Source organism: Typopeltis vanoorti, chromosome 23, assembly GCF_054136105.1.
Source record: "Typopeltis vanoorti isolate ZY-2024b chromosome 23, IOZ_Tvanoo_1.0, whole genome shotgun sequence".
Classification (NCBI taxonomy): Eukaryota; Metazoa; Arthropoda; class Arachnida; order Uropygi; family Thelyphonidae; genus Typopeltis; species Typopeltis vanoorti.
The window spans coordinates 46,827,802-46,851,676 of NC_143571.1; the positions used below are offsets into that span (position 1 = coordinate 46,827,802).

General features: G+C 34.8%; 1 protein-coding gene across 1 annotated transcript in view; it reads left to right on the top strand.

The window, feature by feature from the left end:
- LOC150093819 (histone-lysine N-methyltransferase 2C-like) overlaps nucleotides 1–23,875 on the top strand; it is a 1,065,326-nt gene that overhangs the window by 600,633 nt on the left and 440,818 nt on the right. The window contains exons 39-40 of the mRNA XM_090412524.1: nucleotides 9,025–9,997; nucleotides 10,109–10,267. Of these exons, the coding sequence (XP_090268650.1) occupies nucleotides 9,025–9,997; nucleotides 10,109–10,267 (1,132 nt within the window). The remainder of the gene's footprint in view (nucleotides 1–9,024; nucleotides 9,998–10,108; nucleotides 10,268–23,875) is intronic.

Genomic DNA, 23,875 nt, shown 5'->3' on the forward strand with positions numbered 1-23,875 from the left:
GATGATGATAGGGAACTTCTGTTGTACAATAATGTTCGCTGGCTCAGCAAAGTCAATTTTTACAAAGATTTCTTCTATTAATTAACAATATAAACAATTTTCTTGATGAAAAAAAGGAGATATTTATCCACAATTGAGTGATAAAAGATGGTTGTTACACTTATCATATTTCTGTTCGAAATTATGCAATTTAAATTTAGAGTTACAAGGTAGAGATAAAAATTTAATTAACATTTTAAGTTCAATAAAAACTTTCCAACAATACTTACTCTTATTAAAGAAAAATATAAATGACTGCAAATTTAGACATATCCCATATTTATTAAAATTTTTTCAACAAAATCAAGAAATGCTTCGCTATGATTTAAAGGAATTTATTCGTGAAATAGAATTAGTTGAGGAAGAAATAAATTCAAGATTTAAAGATTTTAATAAAACTGAAATGATTGTATCTTTTAACAATAATCCATTTCAAGAAAACTTGAACATCACAAAAATTTCTAATAAAATTAGCGGGCTGTTTGATATAAACCAAGCTGAAGTAGAACTTGAGATAATAAACATTCAGAATAGTTTACATTTAAAATCTATAAACAGTGAAGTCATTTTCAAGTATGCACATGAAAAATTCCCAATATTAACTGATATTGGGCGAAAAATTTTGTTGTGTTTCAGATCGACATACTTGTCAGAATCCACTTTTTCAAATATGACCGTCATAAAAAATTAATTAAGAAACCTAATTACAAATGATCATTTGGATGATTGTCTGCGATTGGCCACTTCTTCATATCAACTTGACTATGAAAATATTGCGAGGTCCAAACAATGCCAAATTTCACATTAACTTTTTTTTTTTTTAAATCAACCAGCATTTCCTGTAACTTGTGAGTTTGTAACCAATCCGTTGTTTTTTCTAACTTTGGTTTTCCAAAATAGAAAAATAAATATTTTAGTCCAATATATATATATATATTTTTTTTTTGTTGTTGTTGTTGTATTAAAATAATTAAAAGCAATAAATAAATTTATAAATAAACAAATAAAGTTTTTTTGTGCATAATCAGATATCAGGTTATGGGAGCGTGATCTATATAAGAGAGTAGATCGCCGAATAACTTTTTATAGAAAAGTAGCTCGCGTAGTAAAAAAGGTTGAACACTACTGATCTATAGAACAAGTAAAGCATTTCAGCTACTTAGGCACGATTTTTAGTGAAGATGGTAAATTAAATATAGAAATGGACAACAGATTCAACAAAGCCAGTACTAAATTAACTGTATAAATACTAAAATAAAATAAAATTGTAAAAATACTAAATTAACTGTATACCAATGAAACCAATTTTAATTTATGGATCTGAGAGCTGGGTTAGAAATAAAACACCGGACCAAAGACTGGAGACCACTGATATGAGAGTTCTCAGAAAGATTAGATCCGTGAACAGATGGCATCAGTGGCAATATCATATTAAAAACAAGGATATTAGGAAAAATCTTGACATTGTTAGCATCCAGGAATACACCCTCTGTCCAAAAAGAAACAGAATTTTTTGAAAACAGAAGAAACTAGTGGTGCCACCTGTTGTATCTTTTTGTTGTCGAAAGCGGCAAGCTTCTTTAGTGTTGTGTTAACTTTTATGACATTTGTTTCATTAGAAGCTGAGTTGTAGTGTCAACAGTGACAGTGTGTTTTGACGAATGGTCGGTTGTCACGATATTCATGCCATACGGGATGAATTCTCGCTATCAATCGAAACTTCGAGATAATACTCACCATTGACCATTTGACCAGGCGGAACGAATTATTTGTGAATAATTGAATCATAGAAATAATTGGAATCATAGAAACAAATCGACAATGTCTTTCCTTTTGACTTCTCCAAGCAATTTTTTTTCAGATGCCCCACTTCTGGTGGTCTCCACTCAGCACTCTGGGACTTTGTTTCGGGCTCATTCTCAAAATCAAAACACCACGTTTTGTTACCAGTAATGATCATTTCAAGGAAGTTTGTGTCCTTACGAGCGGTTTTAATGAGGGCCTTGCAGTGTTCAGTTCGATTCATTTTTTGGTCGTCGGTCAACTTGTGGGGAACAAATCCCCAATTCATCTTCAATCAATCTCACGGGCGATTTTGAGTTTTCTTTGATGAAATCACGGACTTTTTGGATGTTAACTTTGCTCAGTCCAGTTTTTGGATGGACTGGCTTTTCGTCGTTTCCAAGCTTCTCATGACCACTTTAAAATTGCTTAAACCACTTGTAAACTTGAGTACGGGATAAGCATTCATCACCATATGCTTTTTGAAGCATTTGATGCGTTTCAGTAAAACATTTACGAAGTTAAACACAAAAGTCAATCGAGTTCTCTGTTTGAAACTCATTTTCCGACCATTCGTCAAAACACACTGTCACTCAGCACTATAACTCGGCTTCTAATTAAACAAATGTCACAAACAGTTGACACAACACTAATGAAGGTTGCCGCTTTCGACAACAAAAAGATACAACAGGTGGCGCCACTAGTTTCATCTATTTTCGAAAAGTTCAGTGTCTTTTTTGACAGAGGGTGTATGTTAGCAGATCTAATCTGAGGTGATATGGTCAATTAAACAGAATGGGAGAGGAAAGATTAGCAAAACAGGTTGGCAGGAAAAAGACCCAGAGTTAGACCAAGATAATAGGTGGATTGATACAGCAAAAAGTGCCTTAGAATAATTAATAACTAATATTGACTTACAACTCAATAATTAATAGAATTCATTTTTTTGATAATGCTTGAGTTTTGACTAGTAACAGATTGATTTGGAGGAAAATTGTAGATTGATAGTTAGTAATGATGTAAGTTTTTCCTGTAGTACTATCATATCCTTTGTACCCTTTGAGGGTACATATTAGGAATTTGATGATGATGATATTTGTAAAGACAATATTAAATGAGACAGGTAGTGTATTATATATATATATATATATATATATATATATAAATAACAGATAAAAAAAGTCACTAAAATTTTAAAGCTAGTTCAGCTAACCTTTCAAGAGCTGAAGGATCCTCAGAGAAATTTCTCAGGTTACCAGGGTAGGCTTTTATGCTGCAGTCCTCCATAATGTGCTGGATGGTTTGATTTGTGCCTTCACAGTCACATTTGGGTGTAGGTGATCTTCCCCGTTTGTGTAAGCTGTCTGTGCAATTACCATGTCCTGTACGTATACTATTAAACTTTTCCAGTCACTTTTCTCAATCCCTTTTGGATTTTGGTTCAGAAGGATATACTTGTTTAAGTCTGGTGGCGATTTTTCTTTCCAAGTTTCTAGCCATTTCAAATTAATGTTGAAATTGCTTTTTATTAGTTTTTCAGCCAGTATTAGTGGAAGCCGTCAGGTTTAAGGTGATTTATACTTAAATATGGGAGTTCTTCATGTATTTGTAACAAGGGATTGCTATTTATTTTTCTGTACTCTTTCACGAGAGCATTTTGACTGTGCAAGTTCTGTGGTGCAATGTTGCTCAAAGTTGGTAGCCAGTAAAAGGGAGTGGAGTTGAGGACAATAACACTGTTGGCCTGTTATTGTCCTCATTTCTTCATTTATATCTGTGTCAATTTTCTTGATACGAGGACTGTTTAGTCATACTGGTGAACAATATTCTGCTGCAAAATAGACTAGGCACAACGTGGAGCATCACAGTGTAGTAGTAGCAGCAGCAGAACCACCATGTCGAACCACACAGTTTTTTTATGATGTTATGAGTTCTTATCTTTAAAGAGATATTCTGCAGATGTCTTTGGAAAGATTGTGTTCTAGCCAAGTTAACACCCAAATATTTAGGGAAATCATGGTGCCGCAGATTGTGTTGTGTTGTTAAAGCTGTTAAAGCTGACTTTAACAGCGGTTGTGCTGTTAAAGCTTTAACAACACAACCGCATGGTTGTGTTGTTAAAGCTGACTTGAAGTTTCCTATTTGCCAATTTGGTGTTGGAGAATACTTTCTATTGAAGAATACTTTCATAAATGGAGACTAAACCAGACCTCAGAACGACTGAAATTAGGTGTTAGTCTCTATTTATGAAAGTATTCTCCAATGGTTCTAAAATCATTTGTGAGAATATCTTCAGTTACTTTAATGTTCTTATGTTGAGCTGAGAGAATTCAGCTCAACAGAACTACAATATGCGAAAAACTACACAACACGTGGTCATGTACTGGATTCTGACTGAAGCATTCGAACGCATGAATACCATCAAACACGAATTATCAAATGTAACGGCCTAACAGTTACTAAAGTGTATGTTTTCATGTAACTTGATGCATTTGTTTTCACACCTGTACAGCCTTGAAAATGCTAGACAGTGGCTAGTGAAACTTGCTGACTCTTTGTATTTGTAGTCATTAAATCTTATGGTATATAAATTGTTAAAAAAAAAGAAAAAAAGATGCATCTTGGCCTAAAGAAATTAACAAAAACTGAAGCCTCGCCCTAGGCGCAACATCATTATGAGGCCTCAAAAGAACAAGTCTGTTTCATTTAATCAAATTCATATGCATTTTTGCTAGTTTATTAAAATTGAATTCAACATTTCCATAATAACTCATTTTAATAAAATAAAATAACCCAACATTGGTATACATATATTTGCATTAAATAAAAGTATAAAAATAAATCATTTCAAATTTAAATTAAAAAAAAATAATAATAGCTAAAAGTTTCTTTTCTTTTCTTTTTTTTTTTCTTGTTTTGGTTTTAGCAGATATATCTATAATGTCATCATAATTTGCCGGCTTGGTTGACCAAGTGGTTAGCGTATCTGCTCTCCAGCTACAAGGTTGCAGGTTTCTGAAAAAATTAGCCACTCTTGTTTCTCCTTTGTTCCATTCGTCTTTTTACGGTAAAATGTAATTCATTTACATTTCTGACATATATTCTATTGCGTTCTGTGTATTCTTTTTTTTTTTTTTAAATTTTCGATTTTACCAACATTTTGAGGCATATTTATTAAAATTTGCTCGATAAATTGTTCATTAATACTAATTGGCCACACTGCTATATTGGTGGGATAAGAGTGGCTTGCTTGCTGGTAAGTTCAGACTCTGATTGAAAATTTTCTTCAAAACCCTCTTGATTTGTTTAATTTACTTCTTTCTCTCCTTCTATGTTTTCCACATTATTCCACATGAAGAAAAAAATGAAAGAGTTTGAGAACAGGAACCAAACCTTGGAGATTCAGTGGCATACCCTGAAGAAAACATTGATCGATTCAGCCATCAACATTTTGATGTTCTTAATTTTCACTTTTGTCTCCTCCTGATACTGATACCAATGTTTCACTTTCATTCTGAGAAGTTTGAAGCACAACTTCAGTTCTTTGAAATTCTTCACTTCCTTCATTTTCAGAAGAACATAGAAAAAACAAAATTGCCCCTTTTGACTGTTTAGCTGTTTTCCTTTTTCTGAGTCGTTTTCTTTTAGCTGGATCTGGATTCAAACTTCTTTGGCATCATTATGTGTATTATACTATCAAAAGCAAAATAAATATTTATTCAATCCAAAATAAGCATATAAAAAAAATAATTAATTACGTTAAAAGCTAAAAAAATACAAAAATAGAAACAGTAGTATCTCAGTTTTGTTAAAATAAACTAGTAACAGTAAAATAAGAATAACAAATTCATTAAAAAATACATTCTTACCGACTGCAACAACCACTTTAACTATATAATTAGTTATATACACTTGTATGCTGCTTTACAAATACTAGCCAAATAATTGTAACTAAACATAATTTGTTATGCGTGCATATCAACAATACAACCTCCCTACCAACCAAGGTGGATGAAATAGTCAGACCAGCCCAGCATTTTTCAGGAATCAAAACTTCATTGGCATTCTACCTTTTATCATGTGATTACCCCCCCCTCTGCCATTAGTCCCTGAACTGCAATTTTAGAGCTGCTAACAGATTAACTGTGGTGGAGCAACCTTTGTGTCACTTGTCTTTACATGTACTGTGTTACATGGAATTTCCTTTACTGTTGTGTGATATTTGACCCTTTTTTGCTGCACAATTTATTATTGTGTCTCTTCCCAAAAATAAAAACAAATTTCTCACATGCAAAAATAATCAACCCTGAAAAAATGACCAGAGATTAGCCTTTGCAATGAATCTATTTAGTAATAGTAAATTTGCTGTCTTTTATTCTTCATATCAGTGCAGCAGAACAAGACAACTTATATTCTTTCACTTTAAGCAGTTTTTTTCGTGAATTTTCAAATTTGTTCAAATGTAAGGTTTTAAAATGTAGCCCCATAAGAGTGAGGCTCCAGCTTGCATGTAATGCACCTTATGGTAAACGCAGCCCTGGTCTTACCATGTGAAAAAAAACAGCTTGAATATGCTTTGCCCAACTACTTTGTAAACTCAGCTTCCTCCCCTTTCAGTATTTCATTGGCATAGACTCTCTCCAATTGCGACTTGCCATATAATTAGCAATCCCCCTCTGGGGGCTGCTAATTATCTGGAAACTGTCCTTTATGAAAAATTCTGTTCACCTTAAAACCTTAATAAAAAAAAAATGTTATCCTGAAGGATTCACACATGTGGTCTGCTTTGATATTACTTTGTTTGCCAAAGTACTTCCCCAGAGATCCTTGACCTTATTAACTCACATTTCTCATATAATATATATTTGACTCAGGGGCGGCTTGTCTGTAGGGGCCGGGCCCCACCTATATTTGTATGAGTAGCCCAATAATTGTAGTTTTAAAAAATATGTTTCTTGTAATTATTATTTTTTGATCATTTCCAACATGTTTTATTGATTAATAAAAAAAATACTGTAGTATTTTGTGGCAATATTGTATAATGAGACTTAGTACTGTCTCTGGGGCCAGCCACGGTTGGCCCTATTTTATACATGTAGAACACAGGGCATGTATGAACACGTACACTAGTGATCGTATTTGTTTACTGGACGCAACGCTTATCTTGGGGCCAGTTTAGTCTGGCCCATTCACTGTGTTGCACGTATGTACATAGTACCGATTCTTTGATTGTGAACCACGTGCACTAGCAATCGTGTTTGTTTACCGGGCACAACGCTTATTTTGGGGCCTGTTTAGTCTGGCCCAATCACTGCGTTTGTACATAAATAGCGCGCGATTCTTTCATTGTTTTATTATTTATTCTCATTGTCATATTGTTTTTAGTGTGTTTAATTATTGTTGTCGTTTTTTGTTATAATTTATTTTAAAGTTTAAATTTTTATTACGTCCATAAACAATATATTTTAACTATGAACAAAATCGATAGTTTATTGGAAAAACGTTTCTCGTTTTTCCAATTTTAAAAAAATTAATAGCTCAATGCATCAGTAGAGTCTGACTAAACATTATTGTAATAGAAATAATAACTATAAATCAATAATAGAACCACTATATAAATATAAAAAAAATTAAGTTGTTTTTGGCCCCTGGCCCCACCTGTTTCTATTGTCACCAGCCGCCACTGATTTGACTTATTCAAATTCACCATATATTCACATTATCTTTAATGGAAAGGAAACATATACAAACAGCTAGATGAATGTGTAGTGGGTCTCCAGCTTCTCCCACCCCCCAGCCAATTTCCGTATGGAATTTGTAGAATATCAGGCACTCAATAGTGCAGCTGCAAATAACCCAACAGTCTAGATACACTATGTAGATGTTATGTGTGTGTGTGTTATTTGACTTTTTTTTTTTTTTTTTTTTAAGTTATTTGGTAGTTATTTGACTACCAAATGGTTCATTATCCTTTTCTGTTTATATTAATTTCACACATCACAGTCATGTTGGGAGGTACTTGCAGTCACATCATTTACCATCGCAATGATGCAGCATCTGCAAAACACTTACATGCTCACACAATGCCTGTTTGTGTAATTGTTACAGCCCTTGCCACTGAATTCAGGGTCATTCACAAGTTTTTGGCAATTGCCCAACCTCTCTGCAAAATAGACAAAATAAATACTGCATGCTTCCCCTGAACCCCTACCAACATATAAGATCACAGCAAAACTACTTCCATCCTGTATTTCTAGGGTGCATTTGAAAAAATAGCTAAAGTTCATAAATATAATCTCCGTGTTACTTTCAAGCCCGACAGTCAACTAGCATCCTTCATCCTTTTTTTATATTCTGGAGTTTATCAAATTCCTTGTTCATGCAACTTAACCCTTGGCACAGACTGGTAGATGTCTTAGCATCTGTCTTGAAGAACATAATAAAAGCGACATCCATGATCCTCTGTATGGCAGGTGATGATATAGCTGAGGTCATTCCATCACTAGGATTAAATGGAAGATAACTGTGCTTTATAGAAGTTACTATAGCTCTAAGAGACTATTTTTGGAATCAGCATCGGCTGTTAAACACTCCCAAAACCTCAACAATTACGACTGCATTAATTTTTGAAAGATCTGAGAGACAGTCATTCTACGAGGTTCCAAAGGCATTGACAAAGTTCAAAAGTACAGGAAGAAAAGATATATTTGCTGACTGCAAAACCTCCAGGCTGGAGAAGGTATACATCATTTAAGAGACTATGTTTGACTTATTCAAATATGAAATTTAGCTCTGAGATATGAATGAGCTTTTCTGATATTAAATGGAAGGATATCTCAGAAAAGGTGTGTGTCGTTTGCATAGCAGTGATTCTTATTCTCATTCTTTGAGTAGTACTAATGTAGGAAGTGCAGGTGGTGATCCATTTTTGCCTCCTCAGTGACCAGTATTTATAAGTCGACCTACAGTGCCTGTTCAAAGACCACCTTATCCTCCTACATCTCCAGTTACCCAGCTAAGGTATCTCCAGTTAAGGTAAATATTAATATGAACTGAACTTTTTTTTTTAATGCCAAAATTTGTGCTGCTGAGGAAATGTGACAGCATATTTGTGTATTTTATACTATTAAAGATGATATGTACTGTTTAACAGACTATATGATAAAAAAAAGTATTTTCTTTATTTTTTTCTCTCCATTTTAGAATTCAGTGCCGTCCCAAGCACATCTGTTGGTGCAGAGATCACCAATAACAGGGAGAGCGTCAGCTTCAGTGAGCCCACTAATTCAGGTTTCTAGAGTACGTCCACCCATTGATCCTAGTCGTTTGCATAGCAGTGATTCTTATTCTCATTCTTTGAGTAGTACTAATGTAGGAAGTGCAGGTGGTGATCCATTTTTGCCTCCTCAGCGACCAGTATTTATAAGTCGACCTACAGTGCCTGTTCAAAGACCACCTTATCCTCCTACATCTCCAGTTACCCAGCAACCACTGCAAACTTCACGATCAGATGTGTCAAGGCCTCCAACCCCAGTTAATCAAGACATATTTCATACTCCTCCCCATACACCTATTGCTCAAAATAATGATGCATATCGCCAGCCTTCACCAACTCCTCGTGGTCAACTTCTTTCTTCACAGGAGTCCTATATTCAGCCATCTCCTACACAGCATCCAGCAAGTAGTCCATTTTCACCTTCACATTCATCTTCAGTTGCATCAAGTCCATTGGATCCCTATCCTCAGACACCTACTACACCTCGCCCAAATTCATCTGCCCCAGACTCCTATACATCACCAACAAGTACTTCTTCAAGATTTCCAACGGAAACTTCATTTTCACAAACAGTACCTTGTCAGTCTTCAAGTCAGAGTTCTGATCCCTATTCCCAGCCATCTACCCAGTCTAGACCATTAACAAGTTTGTCCTCAATAAATGATCCATATGCAAAACCACCAGGAACTCCTCGACCTGGATCTTCTTCTGCCTCAGTGAGACTTGTGCCTCATTCTATGTCAGATCCTACTGCAGCTGAATTACAAACTTTAGAGGTTGAAGGTCAAATGTTGGCTCGTCAGCAGCTTCGAGATTTGTTACAAAGGCAACAGCTAAAGAAACAGGAGAATATTATCAGAGAGCAACAAGCCCATATGCCTCTACGACATTGGCCTGCAGGTGATTTTTGATTATATTGCATGAAATATTTATATTTCTTATCTTTGAATAATATTTTCATGCCATCTGATTGAACTTATTAGTTATATGTTGTGCTTATATTATTTTTAGATCAGAGACCTGACATGTCTAACACTGTTTCAGTGGCAACAGGTACAAGCTGTTCGCCATTAGGAAATTTACCTAATTCTCCAAATATCCAAAATGCTGCCCAACATTCTGAAGCCTTGCGTCCTCCAGCACCAGCTACTCATGAGATCCGTAGACCAGGTAAGTAACATTGCAAATAATAAATATTATGTATGTAGTAAAGAAGAAAAGTGATTCCAAATGAAAATATTATTTTATTGAGCTATTGATTTGATAGTTGGTAGTGTGAATTATATAAGCATATTAAAAAGTGTTCTTTCAGGCAACAAATGAATGTAATAACAATGTTTTGATGAAAACAATTGCTGTTTTTGAAAATAAGGGGATAAACATCCTTTGTTGATTTATAGCCAGTAAGCGAAACTAAAGATCGATAACAACGATCTATAAGTTTCAAGCCGAAAAACTATCAGCAAAGGCAATTTGAAGTAAAGGTGGAGCAAGCTCCCTCACTATTCTTGATATTTTCTCATAATGTAAAACACAGCTCCTAGGAGATGTAATACTGTCATTACATTATGAGGAGAGGTCACTACCCAGACCGGTTTCAACCTTTTTTGAGGTCTCATCAGTGAGTAGGTAGACCTGGAAGATATCAAAGCTTAGTGAAAAGAACTTGCATACCTTCACTATACGAATGCCATAAAGGTGTAATTATATTTTAGTTTAAGATAAAAAGCCAAATGGCTAGTTTTCTGGCACCTTAATATAGAAAATAAGGGGATAAACATCCTTTGTTGTTTTATAGCCAGTAAGCGAAACTAAAGATCGATAACAATGATCTATAAGTTTCAAGCCGAAAAAACTAGCCATTTGGCTTTTTAAAATATAATTATAATATGACTGCTATTAATACCATTCTGTTAACTCTGCTAATCTTTCTCAGAACTCTTATATTTGTGGTCTCTAATCTTAAATCACATGCTTTGTGTACTTGTAGTTTTGTATTTCCACTAATTTCTCTCTTCTTTCATATAATTTTTTTTCAACCGACTACTCACCATACTACCAGATTTTTTTTTCAGTTCTAACATCTGACTTATAACTTAAATAAAATAGACTGTATTACTCTGTATAATGTTTTCCTTTACTCCACATAACTCTATTGTTTTGAAAATCACTTCTCTGGGCACTTTGTCATATGACTTTTCCAGATCTACAAAACTTAAGTACATATTCTTGTTATATTCCCATCAATTCTCAACTTTGTCATAAAGTGAAAATCTGATCTTGACAACTTATATTTGCCCTAGCCCCATCTTATTCTTCTTCAAGTTTCTCTTCCACAAATTTTCTTCACCTCTTGTCAGTATGTTTGCATAAATCTTACCAGAATACTTTATAGAGAAATTTATCTATGTATCTGTGATTCTTATATTGAGCATTATTTCCAGTTTTATAAATAGGAATGTAATAGGCAATCTAATATCATTTGGGATCTACGTTCCATACTGTGAGAGTTCTACTCCAATCAATCTGAAATTCAACCTTCTGACCAGGTACCTTGAAATTATTCAGTGTAGCTACTGCAAAACTTTTATACTTCCATATTTGAGTATTTCTGGTTGAATATCATCTACTTCAGGTGCCCTTCCACTTTGCAAACTTTTGATATCTTTTTCTACTTCAAGTATTGATAATTGCATTATTTTTGCATTGCCGGCCTAGTTGGCTGAATGGTTAGCTTATCTGCTCTCCAGCCAAAAGGTTGTGGGTTCAAATCCTGCTGTGGGCATGGATGTTTGTTTGTGAAAATACTAGTGGTGGCGTTGGTGTAGATGATGGTTTTTTGCGGCTGGTGGATTGGTGGAGATGGAGAGCTGTAGAGTAGGTACCCTCCCTTGATGAGTCTGTGTACTCCCTGGAGGTGTTATGTAATAATAATAATATATAATTGCATTCTTCTGGAATGTTTCCTATTACTGATCAGTCACTTCTTGTTTTATGTAACAGTCTATTAAATTAATTATTCCAGACATCTAAAATATCTTTATTTTCAATTTTCATGTCACTTTGTCATCTTTGATTCCTTTTTCAGTATGCTTTCCTCCATTTCTAAGCTTTATCAATAGTCTCCAGAATACTTTGTCACCTTCCTGATATTTATCTTCAACATGTGTCTATATAGATGACAGCATCTCCAGGAAGTTACTTTACATAAGCAAAATATCAAACATTTCCCAGTAGTCTTTATTTCTATAAATTGAAAAAGATTTGATTGACAGTTTAATCATGTATACTGTTAGGCATTTATACGCAGTCTCTATATTGTTGTCTAAACTTTGTATGTGATTGTTGGCATAGCAGACTTCGTTACACATAATATTAATGACTTCCAAATGTCATGAAGAATTGGGTCTTGGTTTCTATTTGGTGTGCCTCTTGAGGGGACCTCAGAAGACTCCTTGAACAATCTCTCAAAGTAGCATAGCATGGAGAAAGAGATTTGCCAATTTACCCTGTGACATTCTGTGAGGATGTGTACTTCAAGCCTACTTCTTACTTCCCTTTTGTTTTCAACATTGCATACATGCTCTTTTTTACATATTTCAAACGTCTCGCAGCTTACCTTACATACACACCTTTCCACAAGAACATGGAATCTTGTACACTCCAGGAGTACGAGTTTCTAAATCATAACTATGTCGTTAGAGGAACATACGAATATGGTCTGAAAAGTTCTCGGCCTAACAATGAAAAAACGAATTTATAATTTCAAAATTATTTTTATTTTTCAACATAATCTCACTTAAGATTAATACATTTCTTCTAGCACCATTATCTTGCAAAATACCCCTCTACAGCTGCAATCACCTCTTGATTCAAAGAAAAACGCTGCCCAGCGAGGAAGATTTTTAGTTTTGGGAAGAGATATAAGTCAGAGGGAGCCAAATCTGGGTGGATGTTCCAACAATTCATAGTGCAGATCCCTTAATTTTCCCATTTGTGGGCAGGTGCATTGTCCTGATGAAAGATGATTTTTTTCTTCTGCAAACCGGGTCTTTTCTCACGAATTTTTTCATCTAGTCTGGTTAAAAGATCGGAATAATATTCCCCAGTTATTGTTTTACCCTTTTCAAGATAATTAATAAACAAAATGCCTTTAGCATCCCAAAACACCGATTCCATGACCTTTCCTGCTAATGGAACCGACTTTGTCTTCTTTGAAGCTGAACAACCGGCTTCTGTCCACTGTTTTCACTGCTGTTTGGATTCTGGTGTGTAATGGTGAATCCAAGTCTCATCCATAGTAATAAATCAGGGCACAAAATAAGTTTTATTCTTGTTAAAATGCTCCAAGCACTGTTCAAAGATTTTCATGCAAGAGCATTTTTGATTTGCTGTCAGCACGCGCGGCACCCATCTTGTGCAAAGCTTTTTCATTTGCAATTCTTCATGCAAAATATATCTTACACGTTCTTTTGAAGTGCCTATAGTCTCAGCAATTTCACGCACTTTGACTCACTGGTCATCCAATACCATATCATGCACTTGATCAATAATTTCTGGTGTTGTTACACTTTTTGGATGTCCTTCACGTGGTCATCTTCAAGACTGGTACAATCATGTTTAACTCCCCAACCGTCCATAACGTCTATAGACGTCCAGATAAATCTGGATATGAAGCTCTAAAACCCATTGAATAACATGGATAAGAAGTGCAATTTGGTGTCACTATTTCATCCACATTGGCCGGTGGGGAGGGTAAACTCAGCAGCCCATTTCTTACTTGTCGTCGAAAATGAAGGAGAAGAGTGCCCATAAACTTTTATGAACTTCGAATGAATTTCTTTTGGCGTGAAACCTTCTTTTACAATGAATTTTATAATCCCACGATACTCAATTTTATCCATTTGAAGGGATAAAGACAACACTTTTGTTTCAGACAGCTGTATAAAACAAACTACTTGATAGAATGACTTGCAATTTTGCATGGATGCTTATGACAGATGTATCAACTTAGAAAAAAAAAAATCTTGCCAATAGGGTTGCCATCTATGGTCGAGGCCAAGAACTCTTCAGACCACCCTTGTATGAAGCTTTGTAAAATGCTGCCTGGTTTGAAGACCATTCTGGTATTGATTGATTTAATACTTGGGCTGTTTTTCTTGATGTATTGCCATTGTATGGAATACCATGCCTTAGTAATTAATTTCCAGGTTATCTTTGGATGGTTCATTGGAAAATAAAAGTTTCTTTAGTAGCTTTTTAGTAACCATGTTAGCAAAACTGATTAAATAGGATCTGTAGTTATCTTTTCTTTTAATTTCAGCATTTTTGAGTATGTTTAAAGCTCTATTTTTTAAGATTTTGATAATGCTAAATTTTTATTGAGGGTGAAGGAATGAGCTTTCATCTGCCCTTGAGGGTTTGTTTTCTCTAAACTTGTAAGTATAATCTTTCAGTGATGTTTGTTGATAAGGATATCTAGGAATGGTAACTTTCTGTCCTTTTCTGCCTCTAATGTGAATTTCATTTTCAGATGGCAATTTTTCTGGAAATGTACAAATATATTCAGAAGACCTTAAAGGTCTTCTGGGTATTTCCAAATAATTAGCCAGTCTGGTTGGCCCAGTGGTTAGCATATTCACTCTCCATCCAAAAGGCTACGATTTTGAATTCCGCCGTGGGCATGGATATTTGTAATTGTCTCTGAAAATATTAGTGGTGGTGGAGCTGTAAAGTAGGTGCACTCCCTCAATTAGTCTTTGGACCTCATGGTGGTAGCAAGTAATGGTAATAATAATGAATAAAAATACCAACATATCTCCACCAGACATAGTTTTAAGGTCACCCATGCTCTAGCTTCTTCCCAAAACTTTTTCATGTATAAATTGGCAATAAAGTTGACCCCATTGCTGGAGCATATTTTTTGTAGTAAAACTTACCTTTTCAAGTTAAAAATGAAGATTTGAGCCAATGATGGAAAGGATGTATGATGTCAGGAGGCATTAGGTCTGAAAGGATCTCTGTTGACTCTTCCACTGAGATGTTTGAAAACAATAAAAGTATGTCTAAGCTAGCTATTGAAGTTGAAAGTTTTTTCACATGGTTATACTATAAATTAAAGATGCCAAGAAATTATATTCTTGGTTTCATCCTTTATCCAAGTGTAAGCAAACAAAGTTTGCACGTGAAGTAACTTCATCACTGGACTACTTTTGTACATAGAGGCTAACTCAAGGTGGTTGGTTGCTAACGACTTCACACCAATTCCTTGGTATCCCATAATGCAAAGCACATATCCTTACGGACAAGTATAATGCTATGCATTATGGAAAGGACCATTACCCAGACCAGTTTCAACCTTTTAGTGAGTTGAAAAAGTAAAGGGTTGATCATCATAGGCCTAGAGTAATTAGTATAAGGGTGCACGAGAACCTGATAGTATTAGGAGAAAGGAAAAGACATATATTGTATGAGAGAGAGAGAAAAGACCTCAGCTCTTTTATATAATCATATAGTCAAAGGCTATCAGTTTTCTTTTCAATCTAATGTAGGTGAACAACCAAAAGAACAATTGAAACTAAAGCACAAAGATAAATAATGGTAGATATTTATCCCTGGTAAATAATGCATAATGTGGGTGGTCTACATCACCTAGCCAAAAATTTGATATCTGCTAGAATGCTTCTTTCTAAATACAAAAATCGTCTGACCGAACAATAAAATTTCCACAATACAATATTATAAAGCATATGATTGTCATATTGCTGGTTTTCAAATCCATGTTTCTTTTTAACCTTCCATAAATAGTATGTTAATTCATTACTGACAAGTGGTGGGTACTACAAAAAACACATTACATAATCTGTAATCTACAACAGTCCACGTGCAGAGCAAGAGTTGTAGAATGCATGTTCTACTGTTTCCAGTCGGTAACAGATGTCACAGATTGCATTTCTGAAGTTAAAGTACCTCCATTTGATGGTATTGACTGGAAGGCAACCATATGCAATTCTACAAGCAAGATCCTTCCCATTAGAGTATCCGTGGAACTTCAATAAGTTATGAAACAAAGTGTTGTTGTCAGTACCCAACTATGAAAGTTTACACCGAAAGAGATTAAAGTTTCTTTATATCAAATTTTACCTTCTTTTAGGGGAAGAATGTCAGAGTGTTGTTGCAGTTGTAGAGTTAAATTGTAGTATTCAGGAACAATCTCATCTTTTGGAGCTTTATAATTATTTCACTCCAAACAGGGGAAAATGAAAACCCAGGTAGTACAGAAGGTCTGCAGATTTGTGATTGACCTGCAATATTTTATGGATTTTTTAAGCTGTATTATTTAAATAGCAGGATTTTAATACTGGAAGCCCAATTCCTCCATGCTTCTTTGATAGTCGAAGAAATTCCTTTTTAACTTCTTTCTATCGGCTGGACCAAAAAAATTCCATGGGCTTACTATATAATTGCTTTTCTTCAGCTTCTGTGATGTTTGTTATGTATGACTGAGCAGGAACAATTATGGTTTTGAGTACTATATAGAAGAAAAGGAAAGTGGTCCTATTTTCTGGTCTTCTATAGTTACGATGATGTTCTTGTATATAAGTTCTTCTTCTTCTCCTCTTTTACCTTGCAATGTCGAGGATTTTCTATTCATTTAACCGCAACTGTATCACGAGGATAAGGTAGTTAGCCCTATGCCTCCCAGTGTGTCCTATGTCTGTAGATGCATGTGTTCACAGGCCAGTTTGCCTGTTCTGGAGGATGAAAAACCTGAGTCTCCAGGTGAAACCCCCCCACCCCATATGAGACCAACTTACTCACCTTTAGTCGAAAGAGACCAGATAAAGCTTCCTCAGTCACCGATGGGAATCGAGCCCAGATCTTTCCAACCAAAGGGCTTTGTCTGTACTGACTGAGCTATGGAGGTTTGTATATAAGTTCTTGAGCTGATAATATTGGAATAAGTGAAGAAGGGAATTCCAAATATAATAAGGGGTTTCCCCTCTTAGGGATTAGTCCAAAAGGAATGCTTCCAACATCCCGCTTTCTATAAATTTTAATTTTATTTTGTCTGCATTAGTAGTTAATCCACTGATCTTGCTGAATTTTTCCAAAATACCAAAAAATATGTATGTGGAAATCATTATCCTTGAAAATGCCCACTACATCATTGGTATATGCTAATATCTTATTTTCCTTCATAATTGAAGGAACTGTTATTCCTTGCACAGCATGTGTATTGTCAACTTCCTGTAAGACAGGTTCAATAACCAATGCAAAGAGTAGTGGACTAAATGAGCAGCTTTGCTTGACTCCTTTTTGAATTTTGACCAAGTCTGACAAAAACCCATTAACTAGAAGGCGAGTAGGTGAATTGGCATAGGCTCCTTTAATAATGGATAGCAGTTTTTTACCCACACCAGTTTGATGGAGGATCTGGAACAGAAAGGATTGCCAGACATTATTAAATGCTTGAATAAGATCTATTGATAGCACTGCCACCAACTGCTTTTTCATATTAACTAAGCTGAGAATAACATACTAGAAACAGATTGAATTCTACTGCTCGTCCTGGAACTCCATACACATGTATGCTTTTAATTATATATCTCATTCTCACTTTGAGCCCGTTATTGAAAATGTGGAAAAATTTCTTTTAGTCAGTATTAGACAGAGAAATAGGTCTCCAGCTTCTGATTAAAGTGTGTTACCAATCGGTTTTGAAATGAGGACGGTAAGGCTTGTTACAAATTCACTTGGTATGTGTTCTGACGAGAGAAAAGAAATGAGCAGTATAACTGGAATGGGAAGAATAAAATTTCAGGCCTCGCAGTAAAGTTCTATCCCCAGAGCATCAGAATCCTGGGGATTTTCTTGTCTGGCATTCTTTATAGGCTGTGGTAACTTCAGATGCTGTAATGGATCTGTTAAGCCCATCTTGGATATGAACAGGAAAGTCATTAATGTTCCAAGAGTTATAATTCCCACAGTACTGTGTTGTATAATGAAGCCTATGGAGCATTCCTACACTACTATTATTGTCTTCAAACAGATTTTTATAGTGTTTTTGAAAGGAGTCAAGGATGTCTTGTGGTGGACATGTCTTCACCATCAACGCAGATTTGAGTGATAGTCCTTTCTTCGTGGGATTTAGTGAATTGTCTACTGAAGAATGCAGCTGAAAGGCTATCTGCTAAGTGCAGCTGTATTCTTAATTTAAACTTAATTCTTTCTCTACTTGTTTCTGTCTTTCCACTTCTCTATGTTAACATTTCTAATGATGTTCCTATATTTGCTACGAACCAGCTTTTTTCTTTATATAGGTTTTTCAACTTTTTTTCTTTTGAAGAAAGTCTGTTCTTTTCCCTATTCAGTCATATTCTGTTTTACTGCTTCTTTGAATTTAACCACATATCCCAATTCCAGGTAACATTATTCCAATTTGAACAGAGGGTCTGGAATTTGGTTGAAAAGATCAATGGAAAATTTGGTGATAGTCTCCATGGTCCAAAACGGCTCCATGTGGTGGAATTTAAGTAAAACTGGATTATGATCTGACATTTTGATGTCAAGATGTTTTATCTGAATTATCCTATTTATAAGGGAAGATATATATACATTCAATCAAGAAGGTTACCGATACATTGATTCATTATCTTAAGCCTGGAGATTAGGATTGTAAATCCTCCATATGTCTACTAGTTGAGCATTGTTGAGACATGTTTTTAACTGTGCATATTATGCTCTCCAGCTAAAAGGCTTCGGGTTCAAATCCCACCATGGCATGGATGATTGTGATTGTCTGTGAATATACTAGTAGTATTTGTGGGTGGTAGATGGTTGTTGTAGTTGGTGGATTGAGTGGTGGAGACAGAGTTGTAGGGTAGGTGCCCTTCTTCGATGAGTCTTTGAACTCCCTGGAGGTGTCATGTAATAATAATAATAATAATATCCCACTTTTCCACTCCTGGGGTATTCTCCTATTTTGTCTGATTGGGGTTTTCAGTACAATTCCAGTCTCCAACTGTTATGATGTAGTGGGCACTGTGTAAATATGACTGCAATGTCTGGAAGAATTTTCATCTAACTTTTCCATTGTATGGAACATAAACATTTATAAACCTTATTATACATCCACAGTATTTCCAGTGTATTGTCAAGATTCTCTCTCTTCTGCATCCCTTTGGATATTACAGAATGACCCAAGGAGGGGGGGGGGGCAAGTATAAGAACTCCTACTCCAGTTCTGTTAAATCTTCTAAAGCTCCAATAAGAAAGAAGTGGATATCTATCTGTTAGTTTTTATATCTGCAGAAGTATGTTTCTTGGAGAAACAAAAACCTGCTATTATGGTGTGACATAAGTTTCCATATAGTTTCTTGTAATTTTGCCTTGTAATAAGACAAATTATATGTTCTATATAATTTGCCTGTTGAATCCTTGTACATTTAATGAGGCAATTCAGAAAGGAGATGCTATGATTGATTAGTGAAGTGTCATTTATAAGTCTTTAACTTCTAGATTTTGGATGAACCTGAGGAGGTCTTCAATCTGTGAAGGAGCAATTGTGTAGCCTCTTTCTTGTAATATTTTCCAGTTTTATACAGTTGCTTTCCATTATTTCAATTTCATGCCTATCGTTCTTGATTTGGAAGATAGTTATTTTCCTTTCATGTAGATGATAATCATGCTGAGAAAACTTTGAATCAGTAAACATTAGTATTATTTTTTCTTTAATTGTATCTCTTGCTTTCCCTTTCTTGGCATGAGATGGTTTTTCATAGTCCATAAACTCTTCTGAGACTGAAGAGTCTTAATTTGATGATCTGCAATCTTTCTCCATCTTTGCATTTTTATTACTTCTTTTTCTTTTAGATGTAGTTCCTCTTTTAACACATCTTGAAATTTTTTTGTTTATTCTCAAATTTTTTTATTCATCTTTCCTCTTAGATGATCTTATCTGCATGTTGAGTTCTTTCAGTTGTCTTACTTGCTCTTCTGTTTGTTCTCCAGTTTCTCCTTGTAGAACAGTTTCATGTGTTTGCATTTTGTCTTGTATCTATTCAGATTTTATACTAGCTTCATTATTGGCAATTTCAACTGATGTTGTTCCATCTATATTTGACTGGGAAAGTGGCTCCTGCAGTTCTGGAATTTTGAAACTAATTTCTGGCTGATTTGGTCATGCACATTTTGTGATTTTACAAATTGTAGTTTGTTTGAAAGCGCTGTCTTTACTAGACTGAATTGGAAGATTTGGGAACTCTTCTTTATGCCTCTCTAATATGTACAGTGTTCTACCAGTGCTCCTACTCTTTCAACAAAAGTTCTGAAAGGACAGGTGTTAATGCAGTGTTCAGAACTTTTGTATTTCTGACAGGACACTGATTAGTGATATATCATGTATCCATGCAGTTGAAACATTTTAATTTGGGGCAGTTGCTGCCCAAATGATTGTATGAACCACAGGCACTGTCTCTGTGTGCTGGGATAAATTACTCTGGTTGTACCGATATTGACAAAATTTGGTACAGGCATATTCATACGCATTGTGAAGGTGACCTCACTAGAAAACCAGTTTGGATCTTCACCTGATAATCCTGTCGTATTTTACTAATTTACCCCATTTCGAGAGTGTCTGTATAAGAATTTTGTTACTGTTCTCTATATATTCCATTGGAAATCTTTCAATTTTTACTGTTTTAACCTGGCTTTTGGTTGACAAAATTTAGTATGAGCGTCTTCATATCCATTATGAAGATGACCATACCAGAAAACCAGTTTGGATCTTCACCTAACCCTTTCATATGTTACTAATTTTACCCCATTTTGAGAATGTCTGTATAAGAATTTCATTACTGTTCTCTATATATTCCATTGGAAATCTTTCGATTTTTACTGTTTTAACCTGTCTTCCCACCATTACAGGAATTATTGCATTGCCTTCGAAAGTAAAACCCTGTAATAGTTTATCCCTTTTTTCCACATCTTTAACTTCAATTAAATATTTCCCTCTGCCATACAGGATCAAAGAATAAATCTTACTAGTACCGACCATCTCTTTTAAAATCTTAATCACTTGTCTTGCTTGGAATTTCAATTCCTAGAGTTCACACCCTTTGGAAGAATTTGTATCATTATTTCAGGTGAGGAAAAAGACTAAAACCTCTACATTTGATTATAAGAGATGAAAAAAAGAAAACCTTTCAGTTGTAAGAGTGAGAATTACATGTCATACCTCCAGAAGTAATCCATGATGCAGATATTAACTGCACTACCAGCAGTCTTAATATTTAGTTTTAAAAAAAAACAAAAAAAAAAACAGTGCTAGTGGGGGCAAAACCACCACTAGCACCAGTAAAATAAAATCAAGGTGAAAAACAAACAAAAAAGAAAACCAAGGGTGTGAACTCTAGAAATTGAAATTCCAGGATGTGAAGAAGCAAGAAGTTGGTTATACTATAAATTAAAGATGCCAAGAAAATATATTCTTAGTTTCATCCTTTATCCATGTGTAAGCAAACAAAGTTTGCACATGAAAATATCTGATGATGTAATTTGTTTGAAAATTTCTCTACAAAAACATGTTGAGTGTTTCAAATAGGAGATTGAATGTCATTATGAAACTTGAGGAAATTTGAAAGGCGTTGAGAAAAAAATTTGTAAAAGAAATATGTCTGAAATGAACGTAGAATGATTTCTTCCATTCACTATTGGAGAAACATTTAGTGTTAAGAGAAATTATTTGTAAAAATTAGAATAATATAAGCTGGTCACTGTCTCCTAAAATAACTTACACCAGTCCCAGAAGGAAATTAAGATAGATAGTGCTAAAACAGTCATATTACTCAAATTACTATGAATTGATTAACATCATTAGAAGAAAGTGGAGGAATGGTGATGGCCAGTTCTGCAGAGTAATTTCCCTGAAATTACTTTTAGAAATGACACAATGTGGAAACAGAATGCCTATGAGAAAGTGACTGAAGATAGTCTGTGAGAGAAGGATGACCTGTTAAGTTGATCATCCTTTTCTGGTACCGATATTTCGATAAACGTAACACCCTTGTTTTCACTTTTTTCAACCACTGTAATATCGGGTGAATTACATTCCAAGCTTTTGTCAGTCTGTATTTTGAAATTCCCAAAGTATTTTAGCTTTTTCATTCTCAACCACTTTCTGGTGAACTTTATGCTTTCAATAGTCTTTAGATACTTCAAACCCATACTTTTTACATAAATGCCAGTGGATTATCTTAACTACGTTATCATACCTTTTACAGTACTCAATTTGTGCGATTTTGCTGCATCCACTTAATAATGTGGTCTACCGTTTCTTCCTTTTCTTTGCACAATCTACATTTATTGTCTTCTTGAATTTTTTGTATTTTTGCCTTCATAACGTTTGGTTTTAATGGCCTGTTCTTGTGCTGCAAAAATTACCGATTCTGTTTCTTTCTTTAGTGCTTTATTTCTCAACCATTGCCAGGTCAAGTTGCTGTCCTTTATTTGTGAGGGTATTTTCCATCTTTCGGTTCTCACTTTTACTTGGTTGGTTTTGTATTCCAATTTTGTCTCCATGGGTTTAAATAAACCCTCTTTCCTTACCTCAATTAGAAATTTTTCCGTTGTTTGCTGCAGATTATCATTTAAATTTCATTTTTTTCTTCAATAACTTGCTTCACTTGTAATAATCCTCTACCTCCTTTTTTGCATGATAGATATAGCCTATCAATGTCACTGCGAGGATTGAGAGCATGGTGCATTGTCATTAAATTTCGAGTTTTTCGATCTAAATCTTCCATCACTAGCTGGGTCCATTTAACAATGCCTGCTGAATATCTCAGAACAGGTATGGCCCAGGTATTAATTGCTTTTATCAAATTTCCAGCATTAAGCATTGACTTAAGGAGTTTTCTTAATCGTCTTATGTATTCTGCTCTAGTTCTTTCTTTGATCTTATTGTGCAGAATTTGTGATGCTTCTAAAATTTCCAAATATTTGTAGCTGTCTTCGAATTTTATTGCCTTATTTCACCATTGAGCAGCTCGATTTCATTCATATCTTCAAACTTTCCTCTTGTTATTCCAGCAATTGCACATTCGTCTAAGCCAAAATCCACTGATATATCTTGTCTGAATATGTGCACAGTGTTTAGCAACAATCCGAGTTCATTCTCTGATTTTGCACACAACTTCAGATCGTCCATGTATAAAAGGTGAGATATCTTTGCACTCTTTTGCGCAGTTTGATAACCATGAGCAGTTTTATTTAAAATTCTAGTTAAGGGGATCAATGACAATATAAACAATAGAGGAGATAATGAGTCTCCTTGAAAGATGCCCCTTTTTATGTTTACCTCTCCAATTTCTTCTCTATTTATAACCAACGTTGTTTTCCAGTTTTTCATGCTGGATTGCAAAATTTTTGCATGTTTTCGCTAATACCAAATAGTTCTGTGCATTTTAAAATCCAACTATGAGGCACCGAATCAAACGCTTTTTTATAATCTATCCACGCCATATGAAGGTTGGATTTGGTTTTTTCAGGAAATTTGGTTTTTTCTACATTTGCAATTTTTAAGAATCATTTTATCAATCAGCAATTGGTCTTTTGTGCCTCTTGAATTTTTGCTGTTACCTTTTTGTTCAATTGGGAGAAGGGAATTTGCTTTAAGATAGCTGTATATTTTATCAGCTAGTATGCCTGTGAGTAGCTTAAACGTTGTTGGCAAGCAGGTTATTGGTCGGAAGTTTTCTGGGTTTGGACCTTTTTCTT